The sequence below is a fragment of the Schistocerca piceifrons genome, chromosome 11 (assembly GCF_021461385.2).
Source record: "Schistocerca piceifrons isolate TAMUIC-IGC-003096 chromosome 11, iqSchPice1.1, whole genome shotgun sequence".
Taxonomy (NCBI): domain Eukaryota; kingdom Metazoa; phylum Arthropoda; class Insecta; order Orthoptera; family Acrididae; genus Schistocerca; species Schistocerca piceifrons.
In genome coordinates, this window is record NC_060148.1 from 19,612,641 (window position 1) to 19,630,636 (window position 17,996).

The 17,996-nt window shown below is 42.9% G+C and overlaps 1 protein-coding gene across 3 annotated transcripts in view; it reads left to right on the forward strand.

Annotated features, from left to right (window-relative positions):
• LOC124720498 (neprilysin-2-like) overlaps positions 1-4,555 on the forward strand; it is a 341,289-nt gene extending 336,734 nt beyond the window's left edge. For all 3 annotated transcript variants that reach the window (XM_047245857.1, XM_047245859.1, XM_047245858.1), the window contains exon 15: positions 1,197-4,555. In XM_047245857.1, coding sequence (XP_047101813.1) covers positions 1,197-1,359 — 163 coding nt within the window. In that variant the 3' untranslated portion in view covers positions 1,360-4,555. The remainder of the gene's footprint in view (positions 1-1,196) is intronic.
• The last annotated feature ends 13,441 nt before the right edge of the window (positions 4,556-17,996 follow it).

The window sequence follows — 17,996 nt, forward strand, 5'->3', positions numbered from 1 at the left end:
TGAAATTTAATTCCTATTCTCAATTTTTCTTTGGTTTCCTTTGCAGCTTGTTTAATATACGTATTGAATAACTTCAGGGATAGGCTACAGCCCTGTCTCACTCTCTTTACAATTACTGCTTCCCTTTCACACCTCTCAACTCTTATAACTGTCATCTGGTTTCTGTACAGGTTGTAAATAGCCCTCTGCTCCCTGTATTTTACCACTGCCACCTTTAGAATTTGAAAGAACATATTCTAGTCAACTTTATCAAAAGTTTTCTCTAGGTTTACGAATGCTGTAAATGTAGATTTTCCTTTCATAACGTATCTTCAAAGGTAACTCACAGGGTCAGTATTGCGTCACATGTTCCTACATTTCTCCAGAATCCCAACTGATCTTCCCTGGCATCAGCTTCTATCAGTTTTTCCATTTATCTGTAAAGAATTCATTTTAATATTTTATAAGCATGAGTTATTAAACTGACAGTTCAGCAGTATCAAAATTATCTCCAAATTTGTTTGTAATAAATATAATAGAGGGAAACATTCCACGTGGGAAAAATATATCTAAAAACAAAGATGATGTGACTTACCAAACGAAAGCGCTGGCACGTCGATAGACACACAAACAAGCACAAACATACACACAAAATTCTAGCTTTCGCAACCAACGGTTGCTTCGTCAAGACAGAGGGAAGGAGAGGGAAAGACGGAAAGATGTGGGTTGCCTTTGCCTTTTAATATGTCTGCTTGTGTCTGTATATGTGTGGATGGATATGTGTGTGTGTGCGAGTGTATACCTGTCCTTTTTTCCCCCCTAAGGTAAGTCTTTTCCGCTCCCGGGATTGGAATGACTCCTTACCCTCTCCTTTAAAACCCACATCCTTTCGTCTTTCCCTCTTTCCTGATGAAGCAACCATTGGTTGCGAAAGCTAGAATTTTGTGTGTATGTTTGTGTTTGTTTGTGTATCTATCGACGTGCCAGCGCTTTCGTTTGGTAAGTCACATCATCTTTGTTTTTAGATATATGTTTGTAATAAGTGATATAATTAAATTCCTTTTATTTCATGAATTGCTAAAACACTTTTAAGAAACTTTTGCTGCTGTAATTCAATTTGTCATTTCTCTCAGACAAAGGGTGGTACTTTTTAGCCCCCATGTGAAGGAAGTAAACAAAAACAGCAAGTGACAGTTTCCACTCAATTCCATTCACAGGTACCGCACCGAGGCGATGCGCCAGCGGATTACCACCGGAGTCCACTCGCCGGGGCGCTTCCGCGTGCTGGGCCCGCTCAGCAACAGGCCCGAGTTTGCCGAGGACTTCGCCTGCCCGCTCGGCTCCCGCATGAACCCGGTGCAGAAGTGTCAGGTGTGGTAAGGAATACGACCGGGACGCCACACTGCCGGACGCCCGTCGACGGCTGCTCCGGGCAGCCGACACTTGCCACACGCGTGCGACTTCACACTGCACGGACCTTCTGACTCGGTGCTAGTGGTTCTCCAGAAGGAAAGGGAATCTGAGTGCAGTCAGTGGCTGGCCGACCCTCCGACTACGGAGTTCTGTTTACGTGCGACATTTACCGTGTGTACCGCGAGGTTGCGGTCTCGGAAGAGACCGGCAGACGTAACCGCGGGGCGTCGGAAGGAGACAGTGCGGTTGCTACGGTTTCGGCACATCCTCAGTTGAGGTTGCCAACTGTGTGCGAGCACGTATTTATATCCTAAAAACCTCCTCCTCTTTAGGGTGGACAAATAAATCTGTATGCAGAAGCACTTATCTTTACTCTAAATGTTTAATCAATAATTTTAGATAATACTTCCTTTTTTACAAATATTGCATGTTCATTTTTGTGGAGTAATATTGCACAGAAAAAGGGCGCCAATCGTGACTAAATTACGAGAGAAAAAGACAAAATTTATTGGACAAAAGGTAGTGAAGTGATCATTATTGTCATTTAAACCAGTGTAATGACAGAATGGTCTATGGCCAAAAATATTCACTGTCTCGTTGGCTTGAAGCTAGACTAGCTGCGTTTTGGAGGTGAGAAAAGAGCTAATCATATATTTTTGGTCAATGAAGTAGAGACGAGGATCATTCTTTAGAGAAACATAAAGAGCACACTGCTCGATTTGGTGCTCACTCTGTTCAGCAAAAAGCCGAAAACACAAACTAGGCAATAGCCTTCCTGCAACAGTCAACAGAGAAGTGAATGACATGGGATCAATCCAATCTAGTAATTGTTACACCCAATAAGCAGAACAGTCTAATAAGTTGTTGTTGGAGAAGCATTATGGTCTGTGGAGTTTGCAAATTGCAAACTAATTCTTGGTAATATACAATAAAGGCTGCAAGGTCACTGTAATTAAAGTAGTCCAATGCACTAAATAATGAAGAGAATTGTCAACACCGAGGTAGCCTTATTCTGATGTAATTAGTGTGATCATTGAGGAAATGCTGAAAAAGGTGCTACAGTTTTTAAGAATGAACCACGGATGAAGAAAAGTTAACTTTTTAATTTTTAATGGTGCTACGGATATTTATTTTGTTGTTATGGTAGTAACATTTGGAATAAGTGCCCAGTGACCATAGAAAACAACAGATAAGAGTGTTTGTTAACTGAAATTGGCCTTACTGTTAGTTCTTGTTAAAGGATACCACTTGTAGGGAGACTGAGTTGTGTTCTAGACAACTTTAACTGCTCTCACTGTAAATCAGAAACTCCTTAAGCTAAAGAAATGTAGAATGATAGTATTGTAACAGATGTATCCATCCAAAATTTTCCCAGTCCTACATAATCTACTAGAACAGGGAGAAAATACACTGTTCACTGCCAGAAAAGCATGAGGAAGAAATCGTGAAAATTTCTAAAAACTCGAGTTTCTACTTAAAAGTGGTTTTACTTACAGATTGAGAGAACTTGATTCAGCACATCAGTTAACTCTCGGCTGCAAATAATAAGCATCATTTTGTTACTATTAATTTCTGAAACTTTGTATATCCTCTAGATGTTGCTGTGAATTGCATCGTCAATGGTAGGTGGGGTAACAGAATATAGCCTGGTGGTACACCTTAGTATACACTCTATTATCTTAACTAATCCTTATTCAGCCTACACGAGATAAACAATGGACGCAGCATACCCTTCACACAGATTTCCTCTGATACCAGGTCTCCAAACTGGCCTGACAGAATTTTGGTAGTACAATAGGCTCCAAGTGCCTCAGGTATTGATGCAGCACTTTTCAATGGATTTTACTGGCCTACTATGTTTCTCTACAAGCATGTCTCCTGATTTATCTTGACGTATGCTCTCGTGCTTACACAATTAGTATCCAAACACTGGAGCAGTACTCTAGAATTGGCCGCACTGTCTTTGTATGTGATTTCCCTTACTGACACACTACACTTTTCTAGAACCCTCACAGCAAGTCAAAGTCTTCCATTTGCCACTCCTATTGCTAATTTCACGTGTTCACCCCATTTAATATCACTTCCCAGTATTAATAATTAATATTTCAATGACATGACAGGCTCTTGAAGTTTATTGCTTATAACTAAATTGATAATTTCAGGGTTTTGACCAAGTGCCTTATCCTGACTATATCACAAGTATTGTCCTGTTCACTGTAATGATATCTTCTGTGCGTCCACAAAGCTCTTCCAATAGTTAATACAATTTACTGCAGCAGTAGTGACCAGTGAAACTTCACTATTGAAGTAAAAATATGATTATGCCTTTTCGTAATGATCCTTAAGGAGACCGGCAGAGATGAAATGAAGTAATTAATTCCTTCACTAGTAGCAGACATCACGCATTTGACTGTGTTCCAGCAACTGTGTGGTGCTTCACCTGCTGTCAAATATGATGTAATTGCTAACTACCTGCACGCCTTTCAATTTTCTGCACATTATTACTCCTAATTAAATGTTCGCACGAGTGTTCCCGTCAAATTGTGGTAGAGTCACCAATACATTTTATACACTGATACCATAACTTTTGCATCTTCAAGAACAGCAAAAATGTGTGACTGATTTACAAATTACTAACATATCAAAACAGTCTGTAAAAAAATGATCTCATATTTGTAGTACTGAAAGTGTGGTCTGATAAATGTTAAATGCTTTTTGTTCATGGTACGTGAAACATGTAGAACTGTCAGACACTGCACTGTATATCACTGAACATTTATTGATATGTAATTGTGCCTGGTCTGTGGTGAAATGTCGAATCACACGTGGAGGGAACACGGATGCCATCAGAAATGTAGCACACTGCACTGGGTGTGAGAGAGGTCGTATCGTCTGCCTCATTTACATATCTAACATTTCACGCACGGCAGGAATTCGGAGTTGCACGTAAACAAACATATTTATAAGTCACTGTTATGTGTCGCATCATACGTGTGACACAGCACATTGTGTATTATGCCTAATTTATTTGAGTGTATCACTTGTAAAGGTTATCTCATTCTTATTTCTGTTTTGCCTTGAGATGGGACCATAGTAAGTGCTTTATACATACCTGCTTTTGTATTCTTGTTTCAATAAAGATGACTTTTTGTTGTTGTTGCTATGTCTGTTTTCTTCTTTCTCTACCACCCTTGCCTGTCTGAATGTTGAGACCCACTTTGGATGCTACAAATTTGGCACAACAGCAGTGATTCCATGATTTTCATATATACAGGGTGCTCCATTGATAGTGACCGGGCCAAATATCTCACGAAATAAACATCAAACGAAAAAACAACAAAGAACGAAACTCATCTAGTTTGAAGGGGGAAACCACATGGCCCTGTGGTTGCGCCGATAGATGGCTCTGCCATAGGTCAAACGTATATCAACTGCTTTTTTAAAAAATAGGAACCCCCATTTTTTATTACATGTTCGTGTAATAAAGAAATATGAATGTTTTAGTTGGACCACTTGTTTCGCTTTGTGATAGATGGCGTATAAGTGCATGGTACCAAGTAACATTCCGCCAGTGCGGACGGTATTTGATTCGTGATACATTACCCATTTTAAAATGGACCGTTTACCAATTGCGGAAAATGTCCATATCGTGTTGCTGCATGGCTATTGTGATCAAAATGCCCAACGGACGTGTGCTATGTATGCTGCTCGGTATCCTGAACGACGACATCCAAGTGTCCGGAACGTTCGCCGGATAGTTACGTTATTTAAGGAAGCAGGAAGTGTTCAACCACATGTGAAACGTCAACCACAACCTGCAACAAATGATGATGCCCAAGTAGGTGTTTCAGCCGCTGTCGCGGCTAATCCGCACATCAGTAGCAAACAAACTGCACGAGAATCTGGAATCTCAAAAATGTCGGTATTGAGAATGCTACATCAACATCAATTGCACCCTTACCATATTTCTATGCACCAGGAATTGCATGGCGACGACTTTGAACGTCTTGTATGGTTCTGCCACTGGGCACAAGAGAAATTACTAGATGATGACAGATTTTTTGCATGTGTTCTATTTAGCGATGATGCGTCATTCACCAACAGTGGTAACGTAAACCGGCATAATATGCACTATTGGGCAACGGAAAATCCACGATGGCTGTGACAAGTGGAACATCAGTGACCTTGGCAGATTAATGTACGGTGCGGCATTATGGGAAGAGGGTTAATTGGCACCCATTTTATCGATGGCAATCTAAATGGTGCAATGTGTGCTGATTTTCTATGTAATGTTCTACCGATGTTACTACAAGATGGATGTCTGGCACATAGCTCGCGTGCGGCGGTTGAAGCGGTATTGAACAGCATATTTCATGACAGGTGGATTGGTCGTTGAAGCACCATACCGCGGCCCGCACATTCACTGGATCTGATGTCCACGGATTTCTTTCTGTGGGGAAAGTTGAAGGATATTTGCTATCGTGATCCACCGACAATGCCTGACAACATGCGTCAGCACATTGTCAATGCATGTGCGAACATTACGGAAGGCGAACTACTCTGTTGACAGGGATGTCGTTACATGTATTGCCAAATTCACTGAGGTTGATGGACATCATTTTGAGAATTTATTGCATTAATGTGGTATTTATGAGTAATCACGCTGTAACAGCATGCGTTCTCAGAAATGATAAGTACACAAAGGTTGATGTATCACATTGCAACAACCGAAATAAAATGTTCAAACGTACCTACGTTCTGTATTTTAATTTAGAAAACCTACCTGTTGCCAACTGTTCATCTAAAATTGTAAGCCATATGGTTGTGACTATTACAGCGCCATCCATCACAAAGCGAAAAAAGTGGTCCAACCAGAACATTCATATTTCTTTTGTGTACTACACGAAAATGTAATAAAAAATGGGGGTTCCTATTTAAAAAAACGCAGTTGATGTCTGTCTGACCTAAGGCAGCGCCATCTAGCAGCCAACCATAGCGCCATCTGGTTTCCCTCTTCAAGCTAGACAAGTTTCATTCTTTGTAGTTTTTTCATTTGACGCTTATTTCGTGAGATATTTGGGCCGGTCACGGTCAATGGACCACCCTGTATTCTGAATAGTAGCAATAGTAATAGTAGTTTTTTTTTCATCTGTGGGTTGTTTTACAGAGATATTGGGCATGTCATGATATTACACTTTAACAATGAACAAATAAAAACATAATTCATATATACAGGCATTTACACACTTAACAGATGTAGTTTCACAAGGACGTGGCAGTTAGTCTGCTGTGGTCATATAGTTGGATTCATCCGAGCATTTACCTGAAGTAATTTAGGGAAACCATGGAAAATGTAATTTTGTACAATTTTATACTTGATTTATAAACTTGGTTCTATCCACTGCAGATGCGAAGATGATAACACAGTCTAGCCGAAACTTTTTGTTTGTTTCATCAGTATCATAATCTCCATTACTACAAATACATCCGCTTCTCACAGTGACTGAGAAAGAATTCCTACATTCTGCAGCTGAATGACCTTATGATCTTATCAAATAATTAAATATGTTCTATTAAAATGATGAGAGTAATAAAAACAATAACCATCTGATTCTTGCTGCTGAGGAGGGAGGTGTAATAGACATAATGAGCATTGCTGACTGGTAAATGTACTCAGTATACTCAAAATCCTCACTGCTTTGAAACAATCTTCACAATGAACATTATGCTGTTTGTGAATGAACGTTCTCCTACCCAGCAATTGGTTGTGGCAGTAGTGAGGCACGAGGAATCTTCTACGCTGCAAGAGTTTGTGCTGTGTTTGAAACATTCTCCCAGCAGGCGAGTGTTGTAGGACCGTTGCTATTCACAATATACATAAATGACTTGTGGACAACATCGGAAGTTCACTGAGGCTTTTTGCGGATGATGCTGTGGTATATCGAGATGTTGTAACAATGGAAAATTGTACTGAAATGCAGGAGTATCTGCAGCGAATTGACGCATGGTGCAGGGAATGGCAATTGAATCTCAATGTAGACAAGTGTAATGTGCTGTGAATACATAGAAAGAAAGATCCCTTATCATTTAGCTACAATATAGAAGGTCACCAACTGGAAGCAGTTAATTCCATAAATTATCTGGGAGTACGCATTAGGAGTGATTTAAAATGGAATGATCATATAAAGTTGATCGTCGGTAAAGCAGATGCCAGACTCAGATTCATTGGAAGAATCCTAAGGAAATGCAGTCCGAAAACAAAGGTAGTAGGTTACAGTATGCTTGTTCGCCCACTGCTTGAATACTGCTCAGCAGTGTGGGATCCGTACCACATAGGGTCGATAGAAGAGATAGGGAAGATCAAATGGAGAGCGGCACGCTTCGTTACAGGATCATTTAGTAATCGCGAAAGCGTTACGGAGATGATAGATAAACTCCAGTGGAAGACTCTGCAGGAGAGACGCTCAGTAGCTCGGTACGGGCTTTTTTGAAGTTTCGAGAACATACCTTCACCGAAGAGTCGAGCAGTATATTGCTCCCTCCTACGTATATCTCGCGAAGAGACCGTGAGGATAAAATCAGAGAGATCAGAGCCCACACAGAAGCATACCGACAATCCTTCTTTCCACGAACAATACGAGACTGGAATAGAAGGGAGAACTGATAGAGGCACTCACAGTACCCTCTGCCACACACCGTCAGGTGGCTTGCGGAGTATGGATGTAGATGTAGATGTAGACATATCAAAAATGCGTGCTGGATCAGGACTCGAACCTGGAACCTTCACTTATGTTAGCAGTGTTCTTGCCGTCTGTTTTATTTTCTTGAGTGAGTGGTATCAAACTTGTTGTCGCGAATGTTATGATTACTACCCAGTGATGCCGGCCGGGGTGGCCGAGCGGTTCTAGGCGCGCAGTCCAGAACCGCGCGACTGCTACGGTCGCAGGTTCGAATCCTGCCTCGGGCATGGATGTGTATGATGTCCTTAGGTTAGTTAGGTTTAAGTAGTTCTAAGTTCTAGGGGACTGAGGACCTCAGCAGTTGAGTCCCATAGTGCTCAGAGCCATTTGAACCATTTGAACTACCCAGTGATACAACTCCCCCCACCTCTTACTCTTTCTAATTTTTTTTTTATTTTTTTTATTTTTTTTTTTTTTTTTTAATAGAAAAGGTGAAATACAGAGGAGGAGAGAATGGGTTGAGATGGTATGTGATTTTATGTCATCGATTACAACGTTGAGTTAAATTTACAAAGAACCTGACAGTACATTGTTGCACCCCCTCTGTCCCGGATGCATTCACTTATTTGGTTGGGAAGGGAGTCACGAAGTCACTGTATCCTTTGCTGAGGAAATCTGGCCCACCACTGTTGTAAAAGATCTCAAATACCGGCACTGGTATGGAATTGATGTCAGAACTGGTCCCACGTGTGTTCTTTTGGGGACGGATCTGGAAATCTTGCTGGCCACAGGGGTACTTTGACATCACACAAACAGTTCAAAGAGACATCCGCCACGTGTGTACGAACAGGGTCCCGTCGAAAAATGGCATCACAGTGCTGTTGCACGAGGTAACAGATGACGACGCTGGATGTTTGCTATTCCACTGTGCCGTCGAGAGTTCCCTCAGTCAGTATCACCCCTGACCTGAAGCCGTCCCAATGGCTTCCTACACCGTAGTGCCAGGAGGAACGCTACTGTGTCTGTCCAAAACATTGGAAGAACGGGGCATCTCGCACAGTCACCATTGTACTTGCCGGGACTGGGTATCTGCGGCAGTGCAGAAACACGATTCAGTTCTGCTCGTCGGCAGTCCGTGCTCCGCGGTCACGGCATCACCCCAAGTGCAGCAGTCTGTGCTGTGCTGTTGACGGCAGCCTAAACGTGGGATGGTACTTCTCTAGTCCGGCTGCTTCTAGACTCTGATCAGTGGTGTGGAATGACCTCGCAACATTCTGCGAATCCATTGTTTTGTAGATCTTATAATTATATTTTACCCTGAGACATTTAAGTCTATTCTTTATCTGCGATAATGATTGAAGCGGAAGCAATGGATTGAAATTCGTACTGCGGCCGGGACTCGAACCCTCGCTTGCTGAGCAGAAATGCTAACCATTACACCACCACAGCACTATGGTTAACATTGGTGCACGAACTACCCAAGTTGCGTGCCCTCTCGAACACAAACTTCAATTCATATCTTTCGCTTATTTTCCCTTACATTGTCACTACCACCAGGGTTCTCCGGCATTGGAATAGCCATTTCCCATTACGTCCAACACTGTGGTGCTATTCCGATGCCGGAGAGCCCTGGCAGTAGTGACAATGTAAGAGAAAATAAGTAGAAGATACGAATTGAAGTTCGTGTTGGCGACGGCACTCAGCTTCTGTAGCTAGTGCAGCAATGTTAACCGAGTGGTGTGGTTGTGTAATGGTTAGCATTTCTACCTACCAAGCAAAAAGACCTGGGTTCGAGTCCCGGTTGCAGCACAAATTTTAATCCATTTCTTCTGCTTTAATCATTATCCCATTATTTTGTTCTCAGATGATAGGCACAGATGTGATTGGGTTACAATGTGGCTGTCTTTTACGGTTAACTGAATCCTCAATGAGAAGTATGACTTTCCTCACGTTCCTATGCAGTCTGAAGTCGGGCCACTATCACTCCTGAATGCTCCACAAATCTGGAAATTGAATTATTTGATCAGCTGACCAAATTGAGACCTGTAACGAGCAGTTCTGTCAGGCACTGATAATGCCGTCTCAGGAGGAGATGGCATCCCCATGACACATGACACACACCGTGATCCCTCGACATCTGACGCTGTTCGCTCTCCCTTTATATACTCTACTGGACCTAGTAACAATACGAACAACACTAAAGCATTTGGAGATCGATTTATCTGTCACAGAGAATTGCAACTACTACCATTTACATACTCGCTGATGCGACTACGAAGCTAGATTGATGTCCGGCTATGTTTTCTGGGTGATTCACTTCTTACGCCAGAGTGTGTAGCTGTCTTTTCAGCTGTACTTCTGTGATTTTTATCTTTTTTGCTAAGAAATAATAATCCTCCAGGAAGATGGAAGAAATTAACTGATGTACACTTTTTTATGTGGCTACTTGTGCAGGATGTAGGGCTAATCTCACTAGGGGTAAGATAGATACTGCCTACAGGAAATTTAAAGAGACCTTTGGAGAAAAGAGAACCACCTGTATGAATATCAAGAGCTCAGATGGAAACCCAGTTCTAAGCAAAGAGGGGAAAGCAGAAACGTGGAAGAAGTATACAGAGGGTCTATACAAGGGCGACGTACTTGAGGGCAATATTATGGAAATGGAAGAGGATGTAGATGAAGATGAAATGGGAGATAAGATACTGCGTGAAGAGTTTGACAGAGCACTGAAAGACCTGAGTCGAAACAAGGCCCCGGGAGTAGACAACATTCCATTGGAACTACTGACGGCCTTGGGAGAGACAGTCCTGACAAAAGTCTACCGTCTGGTGGGCAAGATATATGAGACAGGCGAAATACCCTCAGACTTCAAGAAGAATATAATAATTCCAATGCCAAACAAATCAGGTGTTGATAGATGTGAAAATTACCAAACTATCAGTTTAATAAGTCACAGCTGCAAAATACTAATGCGAATTCTTTACAGACGAATGGCAAAACTGATAGAAGCCGACCTCAGGGAAGATCAGTTTAGGTTCCGTAGAAATGAAATGTTGGGACACATGAGGCAATACTGAACCCACGACTTATCTTAGAAAATAGATTAAGGAAAGGCAAACGTACATTTCTAGCATTTGTAGACTTACCGAAGACTTTTGACAATGTTGACTGGAATACTCTCTTTCAAATTCTGAAGGTGGCAGGGGTAAAATACATGGAGCGAAGGGCTATTTACAATTTGTACAGAAACCAGATGGCAGTTATAAGAGTCGACAGACATGAAAGGGAAGCAGTGGTTGGGAAGGGAGTGAGACAGGGTTGTAGCCTCTCCTGGATGCTATTCAATCTGTATATTGAGCAAGCAGTAAAGGAAACAAAAGAAAAGTTCAGAGTAGGTATTAAGATCCATGGAGAAGGAATAAAAACTTTGAAGTTCGCCAATGACATTGTAATTCTGTCAGAGACAGCAAAGGACTTGGAAGAGCAGTTGAACGGAATGGACAGTGTCTTGAAAGGAGGGTATAAGATGAACATCAACAAAAGCAAAACGAGGATAATGGAATGTAGTCGAATTAAGTCGGGTGATGCTGAGGGAATTAGATTAGGAAATGAGACACTTAAAGTAGTAAAGGATTTTTGCTATTTGGGGAGCAAAATAACTGGTGATGGTTGAAGTAGAGAGGATATAAAATGTAGACTGGCAATGGCAAGGAAAGCGTTTCTGAAGAAGAGAAATTTGTTAACATCGAGTATAGATTTAAGTGTCAGGAAGTCATTCCTGAATGTGTTTGTATGGAGTGTAGCCATGTATGGAAGTGAAACGTGGACGATAAATACACTCCTGGAAATTGAAATAAGAACTCTGTGAATTCATTGTCCCAGGAAGGGGAAACTTTATTGACACATTCCTGGGGTCAGATACATCACATGATCACACTGACAGAACCACAGGCACATAGACACAGGCAACAGAGCATGCACAATGTCGGCACTAGTACAGTGTATATCCACCTTTCGCAGCAATGCAGGCTGCTATTCTCCCATGGAGACGATCGTAGAGATGCTGGATGTAGTCCTGTGGAACGGCTTGCCATGCCATTTCCACCTGGCGCCTCAGTTGGACCAGCGTTCGTGCTGGACGTGCAGACCGCGTGAGACGACGCTTCATCCAGTCCCAAACATGCTCAATGGGGGACAGATCCGGAGATCTCGCTGGCCAGGGTAGTTGACTTACACCTTCTAGAGCACGTTGGGTGGCACGGGATACATGCGGACGTGCATTGTCCTGTTGGAACAGCAAGTTCCCTTGCCGGTCTAGGAATGGTAGAACGATGGGTTCGATGATGGTTTGGATGTACCGTGCACTATTCAGTGTCCCCTCGACGATCACCAGTGGTGTACGGCCAGTGTAGGAGATCGCTCCCCACACCATGATGCCGGGTGTTGGCCCTGTGTGCCTCGGTCGTATGCAGTCCTGATTGTGGCGCTCACCTGCACGGCGCCAAACACGCATACGACCATCATTGGCACCAAGGCAGAAGCGACTCTCATCGCTGAAGACGACACGTCTCCATTTGTCCCTCCATTCACGCCTGTCGCGACACCACTGGAGGCGGGCTGCACGATGTTGGGGCGTGAGCGGAAGACGGCCTAACGATGTGCGGGACCGTAGCCCAGCTTCATGGAGACGGTTGCGAATGGTCCTCGCCGATACCCCAGGAGCAACAGTGTCCCTAATTTGCTGGGAAGTGGCGGTGCGGTCCCCTACGGCACTGCGTAGGATCCTACGGTCTTGGCGTGCATCCGTGCGTCGCTGCGGTCCGGTCCCAGGTCGACGGGCACGTGCACCTTCCGCCGACCACTGGCGACAACATCGATGTACTGTGGAGACCTCACGCCCCACGTGTTGAGCAATTCGGCGGTACGTCCACCCGGCCTCCCGCATGCCCACTATACGCCCTCGCTCAAAGTCCGTCAACTGCACATACGGTTCACGTCCACGCTGTCGCGGCATGCTACCAGTGTTAAAGACTGCGATGGAGCTCCGTATGCCACGGCAAACTGGCTGACACTGACGGCGGCGGTGCACAAATGCTGCGCAGCTAGCGCCATTCGACGGCCAACACTGCGGTTCCTGGTGTGTCCGCTGTGCCGTGCGTGTGATCATTGCTTGTACAGCCCTCTCGCAGTGTCCAGAGCAAGTATGTTGGGTCTGACACACCGGTGTCAATGTGTTCTTTTTTCCATTTCCAGGAGTGTAGTTTGGACAAGAAGAGAATAGAAGCTTTCGAAATGTGGTGCTACAGAAGAATGCTGAAGATTAGATGGGTAAGTCACATAACTATGAGGAGGTATTGAATAGAATTGGGGAGAAGAGGAGTTTGTGGCACAACTTAACTAGAAGAAGGGATCGGTTGGTAGGACATGTGTTGAGGCATCAAGGGATCACCAATTTAGCATTGGAGGGCAGCGTGGAGGGTAAAAATCGTAGAGGGAGACCAAGAGATGAATACACTAAGCAGATTCAGAAGGATGTAGGTTGCAGTAGGTACTGGGAGATGAAGAAGCTTGCACAGGATAGAGTAGCATGGAGAGCTGCATCAAACCAGTCTCAGCACTGAAGACCACAACAACAACAACTTGTTTTATTATTTCCCAGTTCCAGTTTTCTTAACTCTGATCCCACCACTCGCAGATAACTCTGCACTGCCATCTGCGCTTCTCTAGAGCAGAATGGAGGCACCGTGGACGTGCCTAAGTGCACAAAGCGGTGGAGTCTAGTCGATCTGTTGATATCCACCACACACTGGCCTCCGGGTGCCTTGGCTTACAGGAGTACGCCGTGAGCCCCAGTCACCTGGGCCATTGGGTGGAAGAGGCACGTAGAGCTGACCGCTCTGTGCACCCGGGAACAATCACTCGTGCTTTTATTGCGCCCTGCAGAGATGCGAATGGCAGTACAGAGCTTTCTGCAAGTGGCACAATCAGAGTTAAGAAATGCAGAACTGGGAAACAAATCTCAGGAAACTGAAGCCAGGAACAAATCGTTTTTTTTATTTATTTAAATTAAATTTCTTCTTAATTCTAAATTAAATAAACAGGAAAATTTTTCACTTCACGATAAGGCAAATGGCGTGAAGATACAAAGATTCTTTGGAAACGTAATGGTATCTATATGCTGTGCCCTTGAAGACTTGTCATTAGTCTGTAACAGCCAGTGTCTTTTAGTTACATGCTATTCATACACTCACTCAAATCTTAACTGTGGAATTCTTTTGGGGAAGAAATGCACAAAACATAACACAGTTTTCAAGCTACAAAAAACAACCGTAAGAATAATAACCAAACATAGTAGTCAAGCTCATTGAAAAGATCTGTGCAACACCATTTTCTGTCAAGGAATAAATTGCCCAAAGAAAATAAATATCTGAAAAGGCAATTAAAAAGTGCACGTTAAGCAATGCAGTCTATACATTAAAGGGCTACTTAGTTAGCACGAAGTAGGGGTTCAGAAAAAAATGTAACAGACAAATCCACATGCTTCATAAAAATAGAAGTATGTGTGTATGTTCCATATCTCCTTCTAAACCACTGGACCGATTTCAGCCAAATGTGGTACCCCCACCACAGGCAACAACCACCTGCCTTTTGTAGTTCATGAGACGTGTTGTCATAAACAATCAGATGCACAAAGAATGCTGCATCGAGTGACATTCTGATGCATTTATTCTTTACTCTAGGACCTATGAAGACGTGCTGCCATAGAGATGTTTACAAAATTGCATTGTAGACATGTGAAGCAGCTGAGCATAGTGCACAGAAACTGTCTGGGATTCGCCTCACACTGAGTCTACTACAGGAGTACATATAGGTAAGAAGAAATGAAAGGTAGATGCCCATCTCGGTCACTGGTCAAACATGTTTCTCTGCTGCATACTTGTTGTATTAACAAGTGATGTTTACATGTTAGCATACAAAAGTAAAGGTGGCCTCGAGTCAATTTCAATTTGACACAAACAGTACTGTTGCGGACACAAAATGACCTCAACAGTTGAAGCAATGACTACATGGATGAAAAACTGTGGACAGAAAAGAAATCATATCTCACAACAGTCCAAAACAAAGGTACTTGTTTCGCAGCCTGATTTTCTTTTTCAGTGTTACACTACAAACACAGATCATTATTTGTTTTTGTTCCTAATAGAACATTGGTAAAGTTAATACCGGGGAAATTCTGGGTTTGTCAGCTAGTAATAATAACAATAAAATTAGTCAAACATAACATAGAACGCTGCAGAGTGAAAATCTCACTCTGGAAACATTCCCCAGGCTGCGGCTAAGCCATGTTTCTGCAATAACTTTTCTTTCGGGAGTGCTAGTTCTGGAGGTTAGCAGGAGAGCTTCTGTAAAGTTTGGGAGGTACGAGACGAGGTACTGGCAGAATAGGGCTGTGAGGACGGGGTGTGAGTCGTGCTTGGGTAGCTCAGTCGGTAGAGCACTTGCCCACAAAAGGCAAAGGTCCCAAGTTCGAGTCTCGGTCCGGCACACAGTTTTAATCTGCCAGGAAGTTTCAAACGTAACATATCACCTGACACTTTCACACTATGTTTCTTCTTCTCTTCTCTGTTTTTGTAAAAAACTTACTCCCAAAGCTACACAATGTATAATACTAACAACTTATTCTCTTTCTGAGGTAAACAACTCACTCATATAGAGGGATACTGACTCAGTTTTGCAGGCTAGGAAAGAGGGCACACAAAATGTAAAATGAATATAGTTGCTGGGACCCTGACACCAAGTGGTAGATGGATAGATAGATGGAGAGAGAGAATTGTGAAACAATTTTTGTGCAGTGACTAGGAATGAGAAATGAATGAACAATGTAGCACTATCCTTTTACATTATTAAGTAACTCATTTGTCAAACAGCATTGTAACCTAGGGATAAACCGATTGATGTAGTGCCATTGTGGAACATACTGGACATGTATTATACAGGAGGGTGGACGCTCCTCCCTTCATGTGGCCTTCTGATTTACGTTTTCCATGCTTTCCCTAAATTAATTCAGGCAAATGCCGAGACGGTTCCTGCTACCATCATTTGACAATCGGATAGACTCCCATATGGACGACATGGAAATAAGCACACCTGGCACAGCGAAGCAACTTAAGGATTTGAAAACAAAGAAATCACCAGGTCCACATGGAATTCCAGTTCAATTTTACATAGAGCAATCTACAGCATTGGCTCCTTACCTAGCTGGCATTTATCGCGGATCACTCACCCGGCACGAAGTCCGAAGCCACTGGAAAAGATCACTTGTGACTCCAGTTTATAAGAAAGGTAAAAGAACGGGCTCACAAAAATCACAAACCAATACTCCTAACTTCTGTTTGTTGCAGAATCCTTGACCATATTCTCATTTCAAATTTTAGAAAGCATCGCTTGTGTGAAACTCGGCTTGCCCTTTTCTCACACGAAGTACCGAGAACTGTGGGTGAAGGGCAACAGGCAGATTCGATATTTCTAGATTTCCGGAAAGCATTTGACACGGTGCCCCCATTGCAGGCTGTTAGCAAAGGTACGAGTGTATGGAATACATTCACAGATATGTAAGTAGCTTCTAATAGAATCCAGTACGTTGTCCTCGACGGTGAGTGTTCATCAGAGACGAGGGTATCGTCAGGAGTGCCCCAGGCAAGTGTGATTGCACAGTTGTTGCTCTCTACATAAATGATTTGGCGGACAGGGTGGGCAGCAATCTGTGGTCGTTTTCTGATGATGCCGCGGTGTACGGTAAGGTGTCGAAGTTGAGTGACTGTAAGAAGAAACGAGACGACGTGGCAGCTAGCTGTCAATGTCAAAAAATGTAAGTTAATGCGGATGGGTTGGAAAATCAAACCTACCGTGTTTGGATACAGTGTAACAAGTGTCTTGTTTAACACAGTCAAGTCGTTTAAATATCTGAGCGTAACATTGCAAAGTGATATGAGATGCAACCAGCACGTGAAAAGTGTGTTAGGGAAGGCAAATGGTCGGCTTCGGTTTATTGGGAGAATTTTAGGGAAGAGTGGTTCACCTGTAAAGGAGACCGCATATAGGACACTGGCACGACTTATTCTCGAGTACTACTCGAGTGTTTGGGATCCGATTGAAGGAAGACAGTGAATCAATTCAGAAGAGGGCGGCTAGATTTGTTACCGGTAGGTTTGAACAAAACATAAGTGTTACAGAGATGCTTCAGGAATTCAAATGGGAATCCCTGGAAGGAAGGCGACATTTTTTTTGAGAAATCCTGTTGAGAAAGTTTAGAGAACTGGCATTTGCAGCCACTAACATACACTGCGCATAAGGGCCGTGAAAATAACAGACAAAAAATTAGGGCTCATACAGAGGTGCACAGACAGTCATTTTTCCCTCGGTCTATTTGCAATGAGAGGAACAGGAGGGGAAATGACAAGTACAGGGTACTCCACCACGCTCCTTTTGGTGGCTTGCGTAGTATCTACCTAGATGTAGATGTACTGTAGTGCCATCCTTGTCAAACAAAAGTTTGTAAGTGCCTGTATGTGTGAATTGTATTGTTTTTGTTGTTCTTAAATTGTAATATGAAGACATGTCCAGTATCCTTCTGAAAGTGATCTACGAATGAATAAAACTATTATTACTACCACTACTACTAATTATTATAACAATAATAGTAATATCATAGTAAAACCCCTTTTTGATTGTGTAACAATTCATGTTACACAATTCTAGAGGTTGTAGAGGGGACTTAGTAGATCAAGTTTTATATAGGAGCCGATGTCCGGAAATGTCATCCGACGACACTACAGAGTGTGAAAGTTATGGTTGTCAGTGCCTGTAAATGTATGTATAATGCAGGGTGATACTGTGATGGTGTTACAAACATCCAAGGACGAT